The following is a 24,348-nucleotide window of genomic DNA, read 5'->3' on the forward strand; positions in this document are numbered from 1 at the left end:
TTCGATGTGTACTCGAGTGGATCTTTGTTATGGACATTTTGTTCACTTATTCGGTTTTGGTATCTTCTTTCTTCAGCCCGCGCATTTGATTGGTTAAGTGTGCTTTGGGTAAATAGCTGTACTGGCACACATACATGTGGTTTATGCCGAGTCTTTGAATTTGGTACCCGCGGAAGACAAGAGGAGAATGAGAAGTTAAAATCTGTCTATAAATAAAGTGTGAGCAGAAAGTTTGGCGTGGAAAATTTGTGTTGTGATTTGTTATTCTAAATGTATTCTTTCAAAATTTATCATGATATATACTCACATCTTTATCCCTACCAAATTGCCATAATTGCTCCCGCACCCTTCCCATGTTAGGCCTTTACTATTTAATAGCCTACTAATCAACAAAAGCACCAATAACCTCTTTTATTTGGAAAAAAAAAAAAAAGGAATCACTCCCATCTATAAGCCTAATAAAATTTTCAATAATCATCAACAAATTATTCTTTTTCTTTTACTAACATTTTTTAATATGCACACGCATAATGTGTGCCTTTTCATTTAATTATATACACACACACATATATATATATGTGTGTGTGTGTGTGTGTATCACATAATATAATATAATTATATATAATATTAAATTGATAATATGATATTTTTTATGATAAGATAATATAATTTTACTTAACGATAATTTTATTATATTAATGTGAAAAATGTTTTGAAGGATTTTTTCTAATACGAAAGATGGAGAAATGGACTCATAAGATCATTCCAAACTTATTTCTGGTGGGCCATGCCTCTGGGCTTCATGGCACGAAAAACCCCTTTTAGTCCACCGGCTTGGGGCGGCTAGCCAGACGTGGCAAAATCGCCGCCCTGCCAAAACCAACACCATCCCCGACCGAATTAGTTAAATTGAATGGGCGGGCGGATGGCTTTTCTCCGTTATCCTCTTTTGGTAATAGAAGGGTAGGGAAATCAAGAAGAAGACTTAAAAGGAAAAAAGTGGTGGCACAGACACAGGATGGCGAGGAATCCAGGCCGTCTGTTGGCATCAATCATCATCCAGCAGTCGAATCCTAAATTGGGCATACGGTGGCCCTACGCCGTGTCCGAGTTCAACTCACCCACTCGACTCATTCACTCCTCCACTCCCTACCACCACCTATCCCAACCTCAACAACATCAAAACCATCCGACCAAGCACCAAGAAGAAGAAGCTCCGGCATCAGGGACTCAGCAAAAGCTTCAGAACCAAAACGACAAAGACAACGATCAGGTTGATGACGATGATGAGGTGGACGTGAATAAAGAGACCGGTGAGGTTGGAGGTCCCCGAGGTCCCGAGCCCACCCGCTATGGCGATTGGGAACGAAAAGGTCGCTGCTCCGACTTTTGAGCCTTTTTCCCTTTTTTTTTTTTTTTTGCCCTTTTAATCTGGAATGGCTGTCTTGAATATTCCTTTTTCCTGTTCTTTTTTTTTAATTTTTTTTTTAAAAAATTTTCCCCATCCTGTTTGTGTTGTAGGCGTCTGAATAAAGAATATAAGATGTTATTGATATGGAATCCTGTTTTATGACCTGTGTGAACACCTCCTGTTATTTATTTATTTATTTTTGAATCTTTCTTCGTGATGCTATATATGGCCTTAATTGAAATCAGCAACCTTGCAATAGACCTGAGATTTTCAATCAAGATCAAAACATACATGCTCTTTAATCGGTGTTTTTGAGATATGTATTCGAGTGTGATAATCTGGTAATGAGAAATTGTCGCATTGAATTGGTCATATTGAATTTTTCTTAGTCAAATTTTCTCTTGTTTGTTGATAACGAGTCTAATACAAAATAAAATAATTGGTCTTGCTTGAGCAGTTTTTTGTCGGGGGGTAAACAGGGTGTTTAAACTTTAAAGTGGAGGAGAAAGGATTTATCGTTCTAGATAACTGTTATTGTTCAGCCGGAGAGATTGACTGGTTACATTTTTTTCCCCCTTTTGCCTGTTTGTTCTTGACCACGAATTAGAATCAAGGACCATTAATCTGATCTGGTAGCTTTAACTTTGATCAACCAAAATCTTTTCTGGTCTGACAGGAATAGCCTTGGAAATTTGGTACAGCTTTAGATTTTTGTTTCATGTTTTGAGTCCGTAAAAGCAGGTAAGGAGGGAATTACTGCAGAGTTGTTTCGTTTCTGTAAACCGTCCCCCGGAATAAAAAAAAAGCCAAATGTTTTACTGATTGTTTTTACTTTGATTTCCACTGAGTTTGGAATAGAATTTTCTATGTTATTCATATTCCTGGTTTTGGGACTTGGACTCTCTCTATATCTCTCTCTCTCTTTGAGCCACTCGTCTTAGGGAAAATTCTGGATCACATTCTTAGGGAAAATTCTGAGCGTGCTGATCAGTGAAAGACTGAAAGTAGAAGATTCATGCACCAGTTGAAATCTGCCTGCGGGTTGTTTACAAGAGAAAAAAAAAAGAGACATCTGCAGAGTTAGGGAAAGCAACTCATTTATGTCCGCTTTAAAACTGTCAAATTGGGGGCCGATCAGTTAATATAAATCGGGACAGTGACACATCCATTACATTCATGGTTCAAAGTCGCGGTCGCGACTCAGACCGTTCCACATTGGTGTCGGCATATCGATCGCGGGAGACGCAAATTTTTAAGATATTTAATATTCTAAAAATTGTAAAAAATATGATACACAAAAATAATTTAAAAATAATAAAATTTTGAGTTGACTCGGGGTGACTCAATCGTTTTTATCTGTTTCGGAGACGTTTCGGACGATTCATTATCTCGGAATTATCTCGTCCCGATATCAGATCGGAAAGCTCCGTTTCAGTGATGACTCGACCAAGTCGTCTCAGTCTCGGCCCTCGGCCGAGTCTTTGAACCATGATTACATTAGGCATCAAGAGGACATGGGCTTCCTTGCCCTTATGCTGCATTCCGCAATCAGTGTGGCATTGTCAATTAATTAACCAATTATAACTGGCATTTGAATTATTATCGTTAGGAAAAAAAATTAATTAATTGACTCAGAAACTTGAGATATAATAATGCACAGCACAGCCAATCAAAGGTTTGAAAATCTCAATCCTTCGGCCTCCGCAGACTAGTACTAGTAGTGGACCCGGGTCTTCTGCCTGCCACAATCAATACCTACAACTACTGCATTCGTATTCGTCTACGAAACCAATTCAAATAATTTATAGATAGATAGATGTTCAACTAGAAGGGAAAATTTTATACTGAGCAGCAGCCTTGCTTGAAACTTGGGAAGTTTCCCCAATGGATGATATGCAGCAAAAACTTATTGCTCTGCTTCTCATTTCAGCGTCAAGCTTGATTGTCCTAGTCGTCTCATCCCCAGAAATCTGCACCGTCTCAGCATGTTACCCCAACGAACCTACGATTCGATTCCCGTTCCGGCTGCAGAGCGTCCAACCAAAGGAGTGCGGCTACCCAGGCTTCGACTTAACCTGCGACAGCACCATTCTGATTACATCTCTCCAGCTCCAAAATGTAAATGCATCACCACCTCAGAGATTCAGCGTCCAAGCCATAGACTATGCCTCCCAAGAAATATGGCTAAATGATCCCGGCGACTGCCTTCCTCAGCGTCTTTTAAATTTGAATCTTTCGGGTTCTCCTTTCACGGCCGTCTCCCATCAAGATTTTACCTTGTTTAATTGCTCCATCCATCACAGACTTCACAACTTCAATCCTATAGCTTGTCTTGGTGGTTCTGGCTACAATATTGTTGCTACGTCTTCAGAGAGGGCTTCCAGGATCCTAGCTTCTTCGTGCAGCGTCGTATCAACCATTCCCGTCCCAGTTCAGTTGCCGTATTATGAGGAGGTTTGGTCCTCGGATCTCAGCGAAGACATTAGACTCACTTGGGATTCACCCCAATGCGGCAAATGCGAGTCAAGGGGGGGAAGATGTGGGCTCAAGAGCAATTCCACTGATCACATCGAATGCATAACTCAACATGGTAACTTCTTCTTAATCATCAGCCTTTCTGTTAATTAGTCCCGTTATGTAAAATACATCAGCATCATGTACCTACTACCATAAGCCCAGTCGATTAACATACTAATGGCCAGTCCTCAACACACACACACACACACACACACACACACACGTAAGGCTCGATACGTAGCTGTAGCGTTTGGCCAACTTCTGATTTAATCTCAACCAAAAAAAAAAATCCAGCAATATCTGACTGATTAGGTCTAATTTTGTAGTCACCTTAGAGATTGGTAGCGGGTTTGTTGGGAATTATTCGTGATGTACCAGCCGCCGGAGTCATCCTGGCCTTCAAAGTCAAAAGAAACTGTCAAGTGGCTTTAGATATCATCCATTGACTCAATTTACTAGGAAAATAGTTAGGCAAAAATTTGAAAAGGCCCTTGCACGTAGATTACTAATTTACTGGGTCGTGTGATTCAAAATTTGTCACACTATTTTATCTACTTAAGATGTAGCGAAATTTGTACCACCGTATACGGTAAACTCAGAAGGTTTACCCGAGTTTTTGCCTAATAGTTTCAATTCGAATTTACAATTTCGTGCCATAACTGATGGTTCAACAACTTTAAGTCGAGTTAAGACTAAAGAAGGGCCGAGCAAAAGGATTAAACGCAAATCCGAATGTGATACGTTCCGAAGACAGGTCAAAGACCAGGGCTATTTTCTTTTCTTTTTTTTGGGGGGGGGGGGGGGGGGGCCTTCATTCAACGTCGGCTAATTCTGCGTTGACACGAAATAGATAGCCTCCCCACAGTTGATGCTTTTAAACACCGGCATCATTTTGGATCACTATAAAATCTCTGTGATGCATGCATGATGAAACGTGAACAATATATAATAATCAGTTTCGACGCTTTTTCTAGCTGATTTGCTTCTTGTTGTTGACTTTAATCTTCTTATTCATACACTAGCTTCTTTTCTTAAATCTTTTTTTTTCCCTCATGATTTGAAGATCAAGATAATGATGATGCTTGCGTTTCTAGTTTCTACTAATATTTTTCTACTTTGGGATGGCGTTTGGTTGGGGCGTAACTTGAGCCTAATCCACTCGAGGTGGGTTGTTTGATTATTTGATTCAGTTGACTTTGAAATTATTGCACCGAGCGGGTTGTTTGATTTTGACAATAGGCGACAAATTAAAGATGCCGTCGCCTATTTAGAATCTACAAAGCATGATAAAGAATGAATCCATATAGGAGGAAAAGCATGGTAAAGAAAGGATCTAATAAAACTCTGGATTGTGTTTTGTGTATTTACTTGTCTCACCGTAGAATGTGTTAGAAAAACTGTAGTAAATAACAAAACTATACTAGACAAATATAGAGACTTTGAGGCGTGAAAGCACTTTCCTTAACTACCTCTGATATGCCCTTGTCAAGATTTTATATATATTGAAATAAGTTTCCCACCAAACTTCCCCTCCAAACTAATTGTTGGAACAAGTTTGTAAAGGAATAGGACAATGACTCATATATAGGCAACATGCACTTTATCCTCTTTCAATGTGGGACAATGGATTTCAACATACTCATTACAAACTATTACCAACAGAATGTATGTAGAATGCTTCCTTTTTTTTCATATATATATATAAGTAGAAAGTTTTGAACCCAAAACGTTCTACTTATAATTCCTCTCATCTTTACTATCCAACCCAACCTTCTTCCTTCTCTGTTTAATGCTTAATACTGCATTGTTTTTTTCTTCGGTAGAATAAATACTACTGCTAATGAATATGCATTAAAAAATTTTAAACTTGCAGCAGGGCTTCCAAGAGGCGCTCAGTATGCCATCAGCGTGGGAGCAGGAGTGCCCACACTTTTGTTCGTCATAGGGCTCGTCTGCTTCGTTTGCGGAAGATTCAAGGCCTGCCGCAGACAGCCCTACCCAGTCATTGAGTTCTCCTCCGCCGTGGCACATCAGCCCACTTTATTATCCGGCCTGGATGGGGCCATCATAGAATCCTATCCGAAAACAGTCCTGGGTGAGAGCAGACGCCTTCCCAAGCCCAATGACACTGTTTGCCCAATCTGCTTGAGCGATTACAAGCCCAAGGACACGCTCAGGACCATCCCTGCTTGTCAGCATTGCTTCCATGCAGATTGCATTGATGAATGGCTTCGGTTGAACGCTGCCTGTCCGGTTTGCCGGAATAATCCAAAGCAGTCACCGCCGGCGCTCGAACCAGCTCCGGCTCCAGCTTCTGATAATAATGTTTGATGAATTATGATCCTTCAGATCTGCATACATCACATGCCAAGGATTGTTGAACACGATGAGACAAAAATGATCGACTCTGGATTTGATGGAAAAGTTTTGGTTTAATAGTTAAAGTTAAATCCACAATAATTAGAGATTCTAAATTTAAATCCCTTCTCATCTTTTTTAAATCCCATCCCTCCCTTTAGACATGGCCACTATTCCATCGGTTCCAGTTTGAAACCGACAATTCTAGTCATTCTAAAATGTGGAGCCTAATCCAACTCTTATAAGAATGGTCACGGTTCTTTTTGGTCTAGTTTCGGTTTTGATTTTATGTCGATTATGGTTCCGTTTCTTTTAATTATGTTTAAACACTTGTTGTTATAAAATTGATTTTAAGAAAATATGAAAATGAATGTAGAAAAAAAAAACTTTATTATATTATTACGTGCAAGGGGAAAAATGATGCAAATTTTATATTTAAAAAAATCTCATTGTTGATTAAATTGAATTGATTTTATATTTAGATTAGCTATGGGGTTTAGACATACCAATGGGATGGAACACTGAATTGTTGGGCCATTAATGAGACTGTTAGTATTGGATGCTGACTTTTGATATTGAAATCAAATTTGGCCTAATAAATTTAGATAACAACTACTTTTTTAGATGGTTTGAATCGATCCAAAATCACCGACTTTGGTTCCTATTCATATTTGGTGAATCTGAACTTGAACCTTTAGTTGCGATTATTGTTCTAATTTCAGGTTCAAAATTTCGATTTCGACGCCAATTCAACAGACCATCGATCCGATTTTACTCCGATTTTCTATTCAAATTTGGACTGTAGCAGCCCCTATCTCCTCTAACTTTCAACACTTTCTTTGAATAAGTTGTACATCCTTCATAGAAAATTAGAAATCACTCTCTTTTGATAGCACGCAGAGTGGTATTTTTAGATTGCTTGCAGAGTTCCTTCGCCAAAAATCTATGCTTGCGCTCTTTGTGCTTATTGCCCCCGTTGACACTAAAATATGTTCATGAATATCATCTTTTTTTTTATATGGCGAATTAAAAAAGCCTCACCAACTAGTTATAATTATTCATTCCAAGACAACCCACGACAATACAGGATGGCGTCTTAATTAACTGCATAATCTTTATGAAAAACTGGCTACCATTATTGGGCTTTGCCTATGATAAAATCTGAAGATGAAATCTATATGTTGATCAAAAGATGATATGTTTCTACAGATTTCAGTGGTAAGAATTGACAATTTCTGGACAGTTCCGAATGATTCTTACAAATTCGGGTGAATAAATCCACAGATTGAGCGTTTAGAGTAAGAAGCCAAGGATGAATTTAATGTGTGCTATTGCAAATATAAGTACACTTCTCCTATCATTGCACTACTAAACGATTAATAGTGTACGAAGATCTGAGAATTGCCTTCACTTGCTTCAGAAATGCCATCTCCCTCCCAGTCCCCGCTCAAAAAGCCGTCATCAGTCTATCCATTTTTTGAGGAAGCAAAAAGGGTTCGGCGGCATGATGGGCAAGTTTTCTCCTTCAAGCATTTGAATTTTCATGGAAGGCCGGTCAGCAGGATACCACTGAATGCACCAGACAGAGTCCCACGATTGCTAATTTCTTGAATATGTTAATTTCTTGGATAGCAATTTGGACAAGCCAAATTTGGTTTGCAAAATTTGTTTTCACAAATCCCAATCACCTTTTTATCTCACATACATCACATCACAAAAAGTGCTACAGTAAATATCTCAAATAAATCATCCAAATAAACTCTTATCCAAACAAACTCCATGTTTTCTCCTTTCTCCAGTTGATTATACATCCATTCTGGATAATAGATTTGGCAGCTATCATCTGCACCATCGTGGAAATTCTTCCTTCCTCCAACCATGTCAAGCAACAACATGCCAGAACTATAGACATCAGATTTGTAAGATACATTACCGTAGTTTCTAGAGAATACCTCTGGTGCAATATAGCCTATGGTCCCTCGGGCTGCGGTCATGAACACTACGCTTTGCTCCTTAGAACATAATTTGGCCAGGCCAAAATCAGCAACTTTAGGACTGAAATTCTGATCTAGCAAGATATTATGAGGTTTAATGTCAAAGTGAAGGATTCTTTGATTACATCCCTGGTGAAGATAATCGAGCCCTTTGGCTATGCCAATGGCAATTTGTTCCAGCTTTTCCCAACGTAGTAGCTGCTTTCCGCGAGATATGAACTTCTCAAGGGAATCGTTCGGCAAAAACTCGTACACAAGCGCCCGTCTATAGCCATCTGCACAAAATCCAACCAAGCGGACCACATTTATATGGTGGATTCTCCCAATTGTACCTGCTTCATTGATGAATTCTTCGCCATTCCCCTTAAAATTGCTGAGGACCTTAACAGCAACCAGAAAATCATCGGAGAGCTTGCCTTTGTACACTGTTCCATAACCTCAATTTCTCCTTAAATTGATCTGTTATTTTCTTTATATCAGCATAGTAGAATCTTATAGGTCTCAGGGCTTTGTAATCCTCCAGAAATTTCTCGAACTTTTCCTGCTCCTCTCTCTTTCTTTTTTTCAATATTAAAATGACACACAACAGAAGGAGAACTATGAATACAACAGCCACACCTGCTATAATCGCTCTTTTGTTGGATGAACCTGCAGCATGATACCCAATATGTTGGTCAAACAATTCTATTTATGGCAATGGCGTCCAAGAAGTACTAGTGGTTTCATTTCATACTGAACAATTATATGAAGCACTACCTAATTCTACTTAAATTGGTGACGAATACGTATCTTAATCTGTATAACGACATATGGAAAAGTATGACGAAGATAAGTACCGTCTCCAGGCTGTCTAGGAATGTCAACACATTCTGTTTCATTGTTTGCGCCGTTGATCTTTAATCTGCAATGCTTTCCGTTCGCCTCACAATTTGCACATGATGGTTTGGACCAATTAAGAAGAACGTAATTGTAAGTCTGATTATATTGCTCTTGCCCGGTAAAAACAGCCGATGGAACATGAGAAATACTGTACATCTTTGCACAAGATGACAGGGGGAAGTCGGAAATACCAAAGCCAGAATCCAAGTATCGGACTTGGAAATCAGGGGTACTAAGGCAAGGGATGGACCATCCATTTCTGGAATCACTCCCATTGTTGGCAGAAGTAGAACAGTTGAATAAGCTGAAGCCACCACCAGTACTGAACACAGTAACGACCCCAAATGGAGAGGCAGGTGAATTCACGTGAGGAAGCTGTCTGGGGAGGCAATCAGGAACGTTCATTCTATCACTGCTCAACACCTGGGATTTGTAATCAATGTCATTGATCCCAAGTTTAACGCGTAAAGGGATCACTATATTATTGGTTGAAGCTGTTACTGGGTACTGGAGCTCCATCTCTGTGGTGTTGCTGGGGGAGCAAGTCAGTGCAAAGCCCGGATAGCCGCAACGATCCGTCTGATGTCCCTTTAGCCAGAAGGGGAAACGGATTTCAGGGCCGTTGCCGCACCTGGCGGGCAAGCAATCATCTTGGCCTGCTGCAATATCTGCTCTTGCAAGGAATGATAAGCAAATGAAGCCGAAGACCAGCATGGCCATGGCCTTACAAAAAACTTCCTCTCTGTCCTTCTACTTATTTCAAACTCTTTTTTTTTGTTTTGGGTGGGGGGGGGGGGGGGTGGTGGTGGGTGTGTTTTAACTTTTACGCTTAAATTCTTTACCAATTCAGAATTGAAGGTAATGAATTCTTTACCCTTAATCTCTGGATTCAGATTTTGGAGTTGATATCTGTTGATGAAGTATTGTTCCAGCAATAAGTAATTTCTTGGATCTGGAAATGCAACTTCGGTAAATTAGTAGCAGAAGGTTTACACTGGAAGCAAACGAACGCGCGTAGAACAATTCCACGTACCTTTGTACGTCTTGCTTTGAAAGTATAGATCGCCCATCATTTGACGCTTTGACCATTCAAAATTATCATATCCATTGGGTCAACCAGACCCTTTCTTTGGAGTTTGAACTTTGGAGGGCTGCCGAAGCCCACAACTTGCATGATCTAGCTGCGCTGCCCTCCGCCTGCAACTTGATGCCTAATTGCCCACAAGCTAACAAGCCCTTGACAGAGTATTAGGTGAAATATTATCTGAAATAATTATTATAGCACTTTTTATGATATAATGAATGTGAGATAAAAATATGGTTAAAAATATAAAAAATTAGATTGAAAAAATGTGTTTATGATACAAGCAAAAATATTATTTGAGATAATTTGCTATCCAAACACTCCCACGTGTTTCGAATGGTAGATTATTTTCCGTTAAAAAAAAAGGGTAGATTATTTAGGATGATTATTTAAAAATAATTCTGTAGCACTTCTTTTTTTTTTTTTAAATATGATGTATATAAAATGAAAGATAGTTTAAAAATGTGTTGATCAAACAAATAAATTTTTGAAAATAATATACTATCCAATTAATAATTTTCTGTGAAGAGGACGTACATGGTTAATTAGGACATAAAAAGGAGAAGGATTCTTCAACTTTCCATGCATAAACTAGTGCTAACAAGTCATCTATAGCCTCATGTTGGCTATCACTTTCGTTTTAAATAGAAACAAGACATAAGTTAAATTGGTGAGATGCTTAATGAATTGAGCAGTCAACATTCCTAAATTTGCCTATACTTCATCAATCATCGTGAGCGGTTAGCCCCCACAGTGCCATATCTGGTAAGAAATCATAATTTGATAATCTAAAGGGAAATTTTATAATCCGTCAAAGCATATAAAGCCGCAGTTATCGATGACCGACGCCAAGTTGGTCAAACTTGCGCGTTTTCCCAGTCCCGCAATGCAACTGCCACTTGAAACAGAGAATTGATCATTCCACTATCTGTAGAGTAGAGTAGTGGTTCTACTAGAGCTCCTATCCATTACCCAATCCATGGCTATATAAAAAACTTCCATGTCAAAACTTCCTCCCTCCCTCCATTTCCAGACGTACTAAGCCCATAAAGATATGTCAAAGCTGCAAATCCTCTGCATCTCTTTTCTGCTCTTGTTTTGCTGCCTCATAATCAAAGCCCAGAGCACTAGTAATAAGAATTCCGATCATGGCTGTGTTCCATCCTCCTGCGGGAATATAAAAAACATAGCCTACCCCTTCCGTTTAAAAGGTGATCCCAAGAATTGTGGTGACCCGGACTTCGAACTCGACTGCCAGAACAATCGCACCATTCTAACCTTGAATTCCAAGAAATTCCATGTCCAGGCCATCACTTACGATAACTTCACAATCAGAGCAGTTGACCCGGGTGTAGACAACAATGATTCCTGCTCTTTCCCCACTTATGCATCCATCCGATACGATGATCTTCCAACCCTCGTGTACAACAATTTCTTTGATTACAACATCCCCGTGGCTTACATCAACTGTCTGAAACCCGTAAATGCTTCCCGATACCTGGACAATACTGCCTGCAGAAATGGGAGCGCCGCTGCCGGTAGTAGTAGTTCCGCATTTTCCAACGCTTCCAGGGTCCACAGTTACATTGCCGCTGGGGAAGATTTGAAGGTATCGGATTTGGAGGAGTCTTGTGGGGTTGAGATGTTCACCAGGGTCTCATCCCGTGGACCCATGAAGGATATCACGACTTCTTTGGCAAGCGTTCATGAGTTGTTGGCTTATGGGTTTGAGCTCTCGTGGTTCAGGGTGTTATGTCAAGAATGTGAAGCCACTCATGGGTCTTGCAGCCTCCAAGATAACACTGTTACTTGTCGCCATTATTGCCCTGAAGACGTACCACTTTCACAACTTGGTTTTCGCTGTAAGTACGATTCGTATATTTCCCCTAATTTTCTTAATTGGTTTCCGGATGATATAGGTGTTTGATAGTACTTTTTACTACTACTCCACTCTACTCTGCCTGCAGTCTGAACTCTGAACCTCAGGTAGGTTGAATATTTTGGGAAAATGATCTTTTTTTGGTAAACTGCTTTACCGCTGCGATAATTCTCTTTCTGAGAAGGATTGGTTCATTGGTTTCGTACTCTTACAGTTGTTTCAGATTCTGATAATCCATTTCAGTCTAGATTAATGACTAATAATCTATTCAGAACATATGAAACAGCTTAGACAGTGGGTGCTAAAAGAGCCTCTAATTAGTATAGTATTTAGCTGACTGAAAACATTAAGCCTAATTCTATCTACCAACTAGATAAGAGAACAATTGGAGTTCTCAATTGAATGCCAAGTGTCACTATATTGTTAGAGAAAGGAGTTTTTTTCCTGGTTTTTTCTACCAAAAAGTGAGAAATGTCTATTTCAGACATGGTCTTCAAATTCAATGTCTTAATAGTTCCTTACTATTTAGGGGCTAATTGGTAACAATGGTTTAGTTATTTGCATTTGTTCCTTTTGTTTGGTTTTTAATTGATGTGAAAGGTCAATTGAATGCTTTTATGAAAACTAACTCATTAAATAGTTGCTAACTATTTAGGGTTATTTTTGTATTTTTGAAAATATTTCTTTTATAATTTTCTGATCAAGTGCAAATAATTGTAAACTATTTGTGGGCCCTTTTATCACATGGGCTGTTTTGAATTAGATTATATGATTCATTATATAATTAATATAAATTAATGGAGTTATGCCCGTTAGAAGTAATGTGCTTAGCCGTTAGTATATGACTGATGACTGATGTTGAAGTTAGTCAACAGCACCTTAATTGTCTTATTACTTATTGAACTTCCTTCTTTCTTCATTTACCCAGAATTCCCTTCCCCTTCTTTTCTGTCGAATAGCCTTTTTCTTTCTCTCGATCGAATAGGCCGCTATACTATATCGGCCTGCAAAATTTTCAGTTTCTTACCGAATCCTTCAACAACTAAATTGTCCTTCAATTTGATTTCGACCCAGAAAATCCTCCACACGCACGTGAATTTTTGGCCTGCCCCAAAAATTAGGTCAGTAAAATTCCTTTTCCCCAAAATCTACGGCCCTGCAAAATCTTCGATTTTCTGTCAATTCCTCGAGCAATTAACTGTACTTCCTTTCGATTGTCTCTAAAAAAGTCGCCCAATTGACGTCAATTCTTCTTTTGCCCCAAAAACAGTTCACTGATATCTCTTTTTCCCCAAAATCAGCTCATTTTAGGGATGCCTGTTCTACCGACGTATGCTATGATGCAGCTTTCAAAATTTACTATTCCCAGTCCTATATATACTTTTGTTCCTCAGTTTTGCCGGTCTTCAGCAGACGACCGAAGAAAATCTAGGTATTTTCTATTCTGTGTCTTTTTATTTCAACCTGCAATTTTTTAGTTTGATGAATGTTCTTACCTTCTGTTCATTTATTGCCTTCCGTTAATTAAAGACTGCCATGTCTTTTATTTTATGCATAAAAGAATAATTATGATGCTAATTTTTCGATTAGCTTACGTTTACTTTTTCCTCTGTTTTTATATTAATTTCAAATGCTGCCGGACTTTTGCAAACATTCAGGCGAGCAAAGAAAATATAGGTATGTTTCTGTTTTCTCACCTTCTGATTTGAACTGCAATTTTTTCCCATTGTTGTTGCCTCTGTTTATTGCTTTCTTTTAATTATTATAAGAAATGCGATGTGTTTGATGTTATGCTATGATGGTTTACTTTTGCCTCTGTTTTTAATTTCAAATGTTGCATGATGCTGTTAGCTGTTTATCTATTCAATAATTACATCATTTAGTATCATTGTACTTCGGGTTATTAAGGATGTCATTTTATATATATTAGTTAGTTTTAGCTATTCTAGGATGCTTTGATTCTGTCATTTTGTGTACCTTTGGTTTAGTATCTTGCTTTATTTATAGTAAAATTAGATTTTGATCTTCTGTGTTTCAAAATGAAGAAAAAAAGAAAATTTAGTTCAGGTTTTAGATTGATAGATGAGATGTTTGATGATTCCCTTGATTTAGCAATGTTGGAAAGAAACAAAAGGAGAAACTTAAATATGCTGACTGAGCATATGAAGTTTACTCTTGATTCTTCTGTTTCTCAACCATATTCTCCTATTGTAATCAACTGTGAGAATGACATCCGTGAAAAGCACTCTGTTGAAACATGTGCTTCACAAAATCACATCGATAGGAATGTAATTCTGCCAAATCACTGCAGAGGTAAAAATGTTTACTTTCCTCCAAAAAATACTGGAGAAGTTCATTATACCTCTGATTCTACTGACAAGCATTGTTTGCCTACAATGAATTCATCTTTAATCAACCTCTGTGGTGTTGAACCTGCTACTTTGTCACAAGTGAACTGCAATGAGGAACCATTTGTTATAGAAAATCAGTTTCAGAGTGAACAAGTTGCAAACGTTAAAGAAAAAATTAGCTATTCTGAAATATCAAATCTAGATATGGAACTAGCTAATTATATTCCTCCCCTTTCTGTGAATAGCCATATACCTATAATAGGTAGTACATCTGTTATATCTTATGATAAGAGCCCTCTTGACTATTCTGAAATATATCATGATAAGAGCCCTCTTGACTATTCTGAAATATATCATGAAGGGGTGATAAATAAGAAAGAATATAGGAGGCAGGCCTACTTTAGATGGAAACAGAAAAAATTGAGAGGAAAATCTAGATCAATTGGTCCTTATGATAAGAGCCCTCTTGAATATTCTGAAATATATCATGGAGAGGTAATAAATAAGAAAGAATATAGGAGACTGGCCTACTTTAGATGGAAAAACAAAAGATTGAGAGCAAAATCTAAATCTATTGCTTCTACAAATATAATTGAAAATCGAACAAGCATCACGATTGTGAATGAGTGTTCCTCAGCTGTTGATGTTCAGTGTACTTCTCGATCTCGTTCGAAACATCGCAGATCATCTCTGAAAAAAACTCAGCCAGGTCTATAGTTAATATTTTTAAGTTTTCTAATATCTGTTTTTAAACTAGCATTAAAATCAATTGAATGATTTGACTACTAAGTGCTCTAAAATAATTATATTTTAGGAAGAGGATACAAAACAGGAAGAGCTTTGTTGGATATAATTCCTGACAAAGCTGATATCCTACCACGCCAACTAGATTGTCCTCATTGTGGAGCGAAGAAGTTTTTTTCTGAGACAGCGTATTTTTGTTGCCAAGATGGTGAAGTTATTTTAGCTCAAAATAAAATTCCAGATATCTTTAAAGAGCTATTGACTTCATCTTCACAAGAGGCACAATCTTTTAGAGCTCTTATTAGAACGTATAATAATCATTTTGGATTCACTTCCTTCGGTGTTAAAGCTGATCTGACTCTCTCAAAAAGGAATAAAGGAATTTACACTTTTAGAATTCAAGGACAAATATATCATTTTCTGAATGATTTCAATTCAAGCAATGATCATAGTAATAATTTACAGTTATATTTCAATGATTTTGAAACTGAAGTAAGCAATCGATTAGCAGCTTGTCCTAGACTATCTGAAAGTGTGATTAGAAAAATTATGCAAGTTCTTGAGTCTAATCCATATGCAAAATTTTTTAGAAATTTGAGAGAGGTACCTAATTTAGATAACTACTACATTGTGTTAAAAACTCTGCCCGGTGTTGATCAAAGAGTTTATAATAGACCGACAACTTCACAAGTTGCTGGTTTGTGGGTTGAGGGGCAAGAAAATGGAGAAACTGGCAGGCGTGATATTAGAGTTCATACCCATAGTGGTGCTTCAAAAAATATACAGTACTATTATGGATGTTATGATCCACTCCAATATCCAATACTTTTTCCTTTTGGTGATCTTGGCTGGCACCAAGGAATACCAAAGAAAGGAGCAAAAGTATATGGAAGAAAGAGGAAAAAAAAACAACCTGTAGCAGATTTGATTTCCCCTGCAAATGCTGCTACAGCAGAACAATTAATCCAAAATGAAGAACATGGTTAGTATAATAACTATATACCATGATCTTTCATTTTACCTATTTAATATTTATGATTACACATTTAATAATGTACTATTATTTTTTCCACAGCAATGGAAAACATACATGAAGATCCAAATTTTGTGTCCCTTCGAGAATACTATTGTTATAAACTTCAGATTAGAGACAATGATGAATCTTGGCTATTACATTTTGCTCGCCTCCTACAACAATATATTGTTGATCAATATGTGAAGCTTGAGACACAAAGACTTGACTTCTATAGATTACAACAAGAGGAAATTAGGAGAGAGTTCTTGAAAGGCATAATAGATGCTTTAGGATCAGGTGAGAGTCAAGCATCTAATGTTGGCCAACGTATCATATTACCGCCATCATTTATTGGAGGGCCGAGAAATATGAGACGTAAATACATGGATGCAATGACATTAGTACAGAAGTATGGTAAACCGGATATATTTCTGACCATGACTTGCAATCCTAATTGGCCAGAAATAAAAGAACACTTAATAGACAAAGAAGAGGCACAAAACAGACCAGATTTGCTTGCTAGAGTATTTCATGCTAAGTTAGAACAGCTTAAAGATGAACTTTTGAAAAAATGCATCTTCGGTGAAGTGGCAGCTTACACTTATGTCATTGAATACCAAAAACGTGGACTGCCACATGCACATTTCTTGCTAATTTTAAAGTCAAAATTCAAGATGTATACCCCTGAAGAATATGATAAAATTGTCTGTGCTGAGATACCAAATAAAGAGAAAAATGAACATCTATATAATTTGGTCATTAAACATATGCTTCATGGACCATGTGGTTCACTTGATCCAACAAATGTATGCATGAGAAAAAATGGAACTTGCAAGAATAATTTTCCTAAAAATTTCTGTGAGGAAACTATCCAAACTCTTAATGCATATCCTGAATATCGAAGAAGAGATGATGGAGTTCAAATTAAGATTAAATCAGCTCTTTTAGATAACAGATGGGTTGTACCATACAATCCATATCTTTTGGCTAAATTTGATTGCCATCTTAATGTTGAAATATGCTCTACAATTAAAGCAGTCAAATACATTTACAAGTATATCTATAAAGGTCATGATAGAACTAGCTTCTCTGTAGTGAATAATAAATCTGATTCAGAAATTGATGAAATTAAACAATATGTATCAGCTAGGTGGGTTTCTCCACCTGAGGCAGCATGGAGAATTTTTAGATTCTGTATGAGTGAAATAAAGCCACCTATTATTCATTTACAATTACATTTGGAGAATTATCAGCCAATGAGTTTCAAAAAAACAGCTAATCTTCAAAATGTTGTCGATAACTATCATTTGAAAAAAACAATGCTCACTGAATTTTTTTACATGAATAGGACAGATAAAGCAGCTCAGGATCTAAATTGTACTTATGTAGAGTTTCCTGATCATTTTGTCTGGTTACCTAAGCAAAAATACTGGAAATTGAGAGAAAGAGGTGAATCAATAGGTCGAATAATGACTGCTCATCCTTCCGAAGGAGAACGATACTACTTGAGATTACTCTTATCAAAGGTTCGATGTCCAATTTCATTTGATGACCTAAGAACCTTTAATGGAGTTCAAGTAGAAACGTTCCAAGAAGCAGCATTAATTCGAGGCTTGTTACAAAATGATAACAGCCAAGAAATTTGTTTACAAGAAGCCTCACTTTTTCATATGCCCTATGAAATGAGGAGACTCTTTGCAACACTTTTGGTTTATTCTTGCCCTAATGACCCAAAGGCATTGTGGCAAAATTTTGAATCTTCTATGTCAGAAGATTTTGCCAAATGTTCAGCAATGACATCTACACAAGTGAAAAGAAATGTCTTGCAACAAATTGATGGATTTTTGCAATCGATGGGAAAAAGTATACATTCATATAATTTGATTCCCATTGGATTCTCTTATGAAAATATAGACAATGAAACTCGAGAATTAAGAGCAGAAAGAAACATTGTCATTTCAGAAATTGACTTAAATTCAATTGAGCTACTCAATGAAAAACAGAAAAAAGCATTCGTAGTCATATCTGAGAGAATTTACTCAGATAGATCTGGTGTTTTTTTCATTGACGGTCCAGGTGGTACTGGAAAAACATTTCTCTATAGAGCTTTGTTAGCTGATGTTAGATCTAAAGGCTATCTTGCTCTTGCTACAGCTACATCAGGAATTGCAGCTTCCATTTTACCAGGTGGAAGGACTGCACATTCCAGATTTAAAATTCCAATAGATATCTTTGATGGTGCAACATGTCGGGTCAGTAAACAAACTTCTTTAGCTGCAATGATCAAAGAAGCAAAACTCATAATCTGGGATGAAGCACCAATGGCTAAAAAAGCAGCAATTGAAGCTTTAGATGATCTCTTAAGAGATTTAATGAATTCAGAAGAAATATTTGGGGGAAAGGTAGTTGTACTTGGTGGAGATTTTAGACAAACGTTGCCAGTTGTTAGAAAAGGAACAAAAGCTGAAATGATAAATGCATGTTTGATAAATTCTCCATTATGGCACAAATTAGAGAAATTGCAATTAATAGAGAACATGAGAGCAAAATTAGATCCTTCATTCACGCAGTTTCTTTTAAGAATTGGAGATGGGACACAAGAAACAAATGAGAATGACATAGTAAAACTTCCATCTTCAATTATAGTTAACTATAATAATGAGACTGATGCAATTGAAAAGCTAATCAATATTGTGTATCCTGAATTTAAAGATCCTTCAAACAAACTGTATTGCTCACAAAATAGAGCAATTCTAACTACAAAGAATAACTTTGTAGATGAAATAAATGATCAATTGATCAAAAAATTTCCAGGAGATTTGACTGAGTACCTAAGCTATGATGAAACACTGAATGAAAATCATCAATCTGAATATATTGATCTTTTGAATACTCTTACGCCAAGCAATTTACCTCCACATAGGTTACTCTTAAAATCCAATGCCCCAATAATTCTTTTAAGAAATCTTGATCCTGCTGAAGGATTATGCAATGGAACTAGACTCATAATAAAGAGTTTGAGCAAGAATGTTATTTGTGCTAAAATTGCAGTGGGTGATTTTTGTGGCAAAGAAGTTTTTATACATAGAATTTCCTTGCAGCCACCAAGTGATGAACAATATCCAGTTCCATATAAGAGAACACAATTTCCAATTCGTTTGTGCTTTGCAATGACAATAAATAAAGCACAAGGCCAAACTTTAGATTTTGTTGGTATTTATTTGAAAGAACCTGTGTTTTCACATGGCCAATTATATGTTGCACTTTCAAGAGCCAAAACAGCTTCGGCTGTAAAAGTACTTATTAGGCCAGCTTATTTTGATGAATCATGCACTGATCATACTAAAAATATAGTATATAAAGAAGTTCTTGAAGCTTCCCAGATTACATTATCAGGTTTTAATATTCATGGCTTTTTTTCCAACTTTATTATTTTGTTTAATTCACTATCTAATTTCTCTACAAATACAGCCCATCATGCCTAGACATATATCTTCGGTACTAAACATTCAGAAAGGAGCAGAAAAGTGGACTGTTCTAGCACAAGTTGTTCACAAAGGCCACAGTCAATTAACTCGTGAAGTTCCACCTAGGCGAATTATGCGGTTTCTGCTCACAGATGCTGAGGTCAGCAATTCTTTCCTATCTCTCTGGTCATTAATTAAATTCATAGATGAGAACATTTTAGATTCTGTATACGAACATTTTATGATTTGCTTCTTCATTACCACATGGTTGAAAACTTGCTGAAGCTGAGAATAAGGATGATTAGCACCACTTTTGACATAGTAATCAGTGAATTTAGACCTCTGATATCTTACTTATATCAACCTGCTCCTGAAGGGAATCTTGCTGTTCATTAAGTTTTTCTATCCAGCTAGCAAGTAGGCTTTGTTGGTCTAGAAGAAAAAGAAGAATGTTCTCAATCTGTGACATCAAAAAAAAAAGAGTGAATGAGAACTCAATTTTCAAACTTATACCAAAAAATTTTACCTTATACCGAAGTTATTCTTGCATTACAAACCTTTGTTATGAGCATATCACAAACATATACATATGCAATTCCAGTTTACCCTGTCATATTATTGCTTATTACATCTCACAAAAAACACACACACTAAACAGATAATGGAATTGTAAAAGCTTAAGGGGAGAAAAAATTGCATATTTCTGCTGGTCATCAAGACACGCTGTACCAGACAGCATGTGGGAGTATAATATGTTAATTCTCTAAATTTGCACAGGACTAATGAACTGGAACAATTGATATACTTATGGCAGTTAACCTTTTCATCTATACAAACCATAGTTTCATCTACTGATATCAAAACTATAGTTTCATTACAAGTGAATACTTGCCTAACTATTAAAGTATGCATTCCTATAATTTTAATTTCTGTGTCATAAATATAGTGTTAGCCATCAACATTATAGTTATAGCTATAACTCATAATATATATATAACTAACTTTTCCTAATCCTAATCAGGGAACAAAAGTTTCTGTTGTGACTTATGAACAACACATCAAGACCTTCAGCAAATTTCTGCAGCCTTATCAAAGATATTATGTTTCTAATGCAATTGTGGTTCCTGCTGACCCAACATACAGAGTTGGGACTTATGAATGCTCCTGGATTTTGAACTACAAGACTTTGATTGAAAATTATGCTGAACCTGTGCCACCTATGCTGCCTTGCATATTTGAGCTGACAAACTTCTCTGATCTGCACAAATATGCTGATTCAGATAACCTTTGCAGTAATTTTTGTTACATTATTTTTTAATTTACTTGACAGTCATTTGACATTTTATTGATTTCTTACATTCATATCAACACTTTTGTTTCAGATATTAGAGGCTTTGTCATTCACGCATTCCCAATAAAACAGCCAGATCCGGCTTCTATTTCTAGAGACATTATAATAGTGAATGAAGAGTAATCAAACCTGAATACTACCATTTTATTAACTCATTTTAGATTAATGGCAGTAGTTATAATTTATTTGTTATACCTGACAGGAAGAAACTGATGCTTATGACTCTCTGGAATGAATTTGAACATGATGAAGGGAGCAAAATAGCAGACATGATTAGCACTGCCCCTCTAATCATAGCTCTCCGTGTTAAAGTTACCACATTCAATAGTAAATTTTTCATTATGCATTATGATTTCTTTATTGTGTGTCTTTTAAGTACTTGATGTTATAATTACTAAACCATTTCATCATTTTTACAGCTTTGTCATTCACTACAAGGTATTCATCTGGAATTCTGATTAGTCCTCCACTTCCAGATGACCTATCTTTGAGGCAATGGTAAGTATAATTTTCTTTTTAGTTTTTTCCATAAATTATCAACTTATTTTACTGATAAATTTTGTATTTGTGCTCTAAACATAATCATTCAGGTTCAGCTTGAACAAGGAAGAAATCAGGAATTTGCTTGATGCTAAAACATACAATGATGCAAACTGTTTACTTCCTCCTCCAAATGAAGAAGATATCAAAGCAATCAGCAATTTTCAGGCATCATTTCCAGTTGTAAGTACCATATTGTTATTCTACAATTTTGGTTAAATATAACTATTTTCTGTCTAATTCACATTCAAATACCATTCATGGTTGCCTGCCTCAGCAAAAGGCAGCTTGGGTGCAAGGAACTGTCAAACTTGCATATGGATTCAGCAAATATTGGACTACAGCTTGTGCGAATTGTCACAAAATTGTGAATGCTGACATTGACTGGATCATCCACTGTCCTTCATGCAAACAGCAAAGTGAAGTTGAACTCAGGTTAGATCATTAACTTATGCTTCTAAATTAAATATTATTCGCATTTGTTACCATATATTAATCTTAATTCCTCCACTCAATTAAAGGGCTCGCATTCCAATTATTATAACTGATGCTTCGAGCTCAATACATTGCATTATATCTGGAGAAGATGCTGAAAAATTGATTGAGTTCACTCCATTGCAGCTTAAACAAGCACAAGAAGATGTAAGTATGAATTTTCTGTCTTATATTCAGGCATAAATACAGATATACATAGAAAGGAATTCGCTGAACCTAACTAAAAAAATTTTCTGGTGCAGGGCTTTCAAATAGATACTGAACTTAATGATGTCTTGAAAAAGTACACAGTGGTCTGTTTTCTGAAATCCTATGAGACTCCTTTCCAAGGTCAACTGCAGAAAAAAAATACTGTCATCAAGGCTTATACTGCAGCTGAACTATCAGACCGTCCCATTCCTCTGGAACTTCCAGAAAACACTCAAGTTTCTTCTGCACTTGGCAGTTCATCAGCAAGGCATACAGAAACATCATCAAAGGATCAATTGTTCACACCAAGCACAAAGTTGCTACTTGAAGAAATTGCTGGAGCCAGTTCTTACAAAGACAGCCAGACATCTGCAACCAGTGGAGCAAAAAGAAGCCTTGAATTTCCAGAAGATTTACCAGCAGACACAGATCCTAAACAACCAACAAAGGCTCCTGAAGAGTTTGCCAAAGAACCTGCAAAACCGTATGGTCCACCTGCAAATATCAAAGACAGTCCAGCCAAGAAACCTAAAGCAAAGGAAGACTGATATGCCTGATTTCTGCACTTTTGTTATATCTTTTGTTCATTGCCTTGATGACTATCTTGATTGCTTAGACAATGCCTTTTGAATTATATTATGATCCATTATTCTTTTGACTTAGAAAGTAATGGATCCTAATATATCTATGAATGGTTTAACCATCAATGTTGTAACTCAATAGGCAATGAAGCCTATTTAAACCCCCTAATATGTAACTGTGGGTTGAACTGAAGTGTGTGTTTTGCTAAGACATGAATGTTTGAGTTTATGTAATCTATGGTTGTGATTTGCATATTCATTATTTACCTCTTCATTTTTCAGTTGGTCATATCATATATATACATATATGGTCCTGATTGCCCAGGTGTGATTAAGTTGTTTGATCATATCAGTGGGTAGGCCGTGCAATGCACGGCCAGAATCATGCTAGTATATGGAGGGAATTCAACAATCATAATTTTTGTTTTCAAGGAATAAAGTAGAAAGTCGGTACTAGTAGCATCGCTTTAGCTCATTCGCTTTGCGTCCAATCACGAACCCAATGCCTCGCCTTTTTAATGATACATTTTTAGGAGTGTATGTACCAGACAATCAAACTCTGAAAAAGCTCACATCTAACAATAAAAAAAAAAATGCACCATAAAATTAATCTACGTTTGATAGTACCGCTAACGCAGGACAAGTTCAGCCGCCGGGCTCGTCATCTATCAGAGGAGGAGTCGGGACGAGAATCTTTAAAACCCTAAATCCCGGAAATTTAAAAGAAAAAAAAAATTTATAAATAAATCTATAGGTGATAAATAAATCTATTTCAGTAAATTTATCCATACTCGTTTATAAATAGATAAATATAAATATTTAAAATTTTTACATATGGGTATAAATGGATTACCTAATATTACCCATCAAATTCAATTAATCCATCAAACCCAATTAACCCATTTAGAATTGTCTTTCCGCAAACCTGTTCTTTTCCCTCACCCATTTTTTTTTTTCAGATTCTTCATTTTGTTATTATGTTAGCTACTTTTATTTGTTAACTTGCTAATTTTTCGGCATTACCAATTTAAGACTAATTTTAGCCTCTTTTCTTACTTTTTCAAAAGGAAATTTTTAATTTACACACGAAAAAAATGCTTGTAGTTCAAAATTTTTGATTTTTTATGTTAACTTTAATGGTATTTAGTTCTAATTTTTATATTCTTAAGTGTTTAATTATTAAATAGTATGTAATTCTGCGATACAGAGTTCAGATGGAAAAAAAATGATAATAAGGCTTATTAAACATTATAAATAAAAATTTAAAACTAATGATGAATATAAAGGGTAGTATGAATTGATAACTTAATTTGTAAAAATGAATTTAAATGAGTTTACAAAAAATTTAAATAAATGGATTATAAATGGGTAGGTGGGTTATCTAATTTATTTCTTGACTTATCCATTTATACGTATCTAATTAAATGGGTATAAATGAATTGATTTACTTATACCCATTATCCATCTTAACCAATTAAAATTCACCCGAATCA

At 36.4% G+C, this 24,348-nt stretch overlaps 4 protein-coding genes and 1 pseudogene across 6 annotated transcripts; 4 read left to right on the top strand and 1 right to left on the bottom strand.

Moving 5' to 3' along the window:
- The first annotated feature begins 3,153 nt into the window (after nucleotides 1-3,153).
- On the top strand, nucleotides 3,154-6,557 carry LOC113729947 (putative RING-H2 finger protein ATL21A). Of its 2 annotated transcripts, none has more exons than XM_027254305.2 (2): nucleotides 3,154-4,001; nucleotides 5,805-6,557. In XM_027254305.2, exons 1-2 carry the CDS (start codon nucleotides 3,296-3,298, stop codon nucleotides 6,257-6,259), a joined length of 1,161 nt encoding a protein of 386 aa, XP_027110106.2. In that variant the 5' UTR covers nucleotides 3,154-3,295; the 3' UTR covers nucleotides 6,260-6,557. The 2 variants fall into 2 exon arrangements, with proteins under 2 accessions (XP_027110106.2, XP_027110105.2); XM_027254304.2 differs by having other exon boundaries at nucleotides 3,157-4,001; nucleotides 5,802-6,557.
- Nucleotides 6,558-7,530: 973 nt separating this feature from the next.
- Nucleotides 7,531-9,879, bottom strand: LOC113733393 (rust resistance kinase Lr10-like; annotated as a pseudogene).
- A 1,418-nt stretch (nucleotides 9,880-11,297) lies between these two features.
- On the top strand, nucleotides 11,298-12,413 carry LOC140037283 (LEAF RUST 10 DISEASE-RESISTANCE LOCUS RECEPTOR-LIKE PROTEIN KINASE-like 2.1). Its single transcript, XM_072081456.1, has 2 exons — nucleotides 11,298-12,105; nucleotides 12,337-12,413. Exons 1-2 carry the CDS (start codon nucleotides 11,298-11,300, stop codon nucleotides 12,411-12,413), a joined length of 885 nt encoding a protein of 294 aa, XP_071937557.1.
- Nucleotides 12,414-12,970: 557 nt separating this feature from the next.
- Nucleotides 12,971-23,114, top strand: LOC140036490 (replication protein A 70 kDa DNA-binding subunit B-like). Of its 2 annotated transcripts, XM_072078025.1 has the most exons (12): nucleotides 12,971-13,243; nucleotides 13,424-13,554; nucleotides 13,781-13,799; nucleotides 19,704-19,859; nucleotides 20,721-20,991; nucleotides 21,082-21,169; nucleotides 21,253-21,377; nucleotides 21,470-21,548; nucleotides 21,641-21,773; nucleotides 21,868-22,025; nucleotides 22,112-22,232; nucleotides 22,328-23,114. In XM_072078025.1, the coding sequence occupies exons 4-12, from the start codon at nucleotides 19,710-19,712 to the stop codon at nucleotides 22,820-22,822; spliced, it is 1,620 nt and encodes a 539-aa protein (XP_071934126.1). In that variant the 5' UTR covers nucleotides 12,971-13,243; nucleotides 13,424-13,554; nucleotides 13,781-13,799; nucleotides 19,704-19,709; the 3' UTR covers nucleotides 22,823-23,114. The 2 variants fall into 2 exon arrangements, with proteins under 2 accessions (XP_071934126.1, XP_071934125.1); XM_072078024.1 differs by having other exon boundaries at nucleotides 12,971-13,554.
- On the top strand, nucleotides 14,210-19,344 carry LOC140037292 (uncharacterized). Its single transcript, XM_072081458.1, has 4 exons — nucleotides 14,210-15,182; nucleotides 15,288-16,199; nucleotides 16,293-19,286; nucleotides 19,334-19,344. Exons 1-4 carry the CDS (start codon nucleotides 14,210-14,212, stop codon nucleotides 19,342-19,344), a joined length of 4,890 nt encoding a protein of 1,629 aa, XP_071937559.1.
- Nucleotides 23,115-24,348: the final 1,234 nt, after the last annotated feature.

The sequence above is a fragment of the Coffea arabica genome, chromosome 2e, assembly GCF_036785885.1.
Source record: "Coffea arabica cultivar ET-39 chromosome 2e, Coffea Arabica ET-39 HiFi, whole genome shotgun sequence".
NCBI classification, from domain to species: domain Eukaryota; kingdom Viridiplantae; phylum Streptophyta; class Magnoliopsida; order Gentianales; family Rubiaceae; genus Coffea; species Coffea arabica.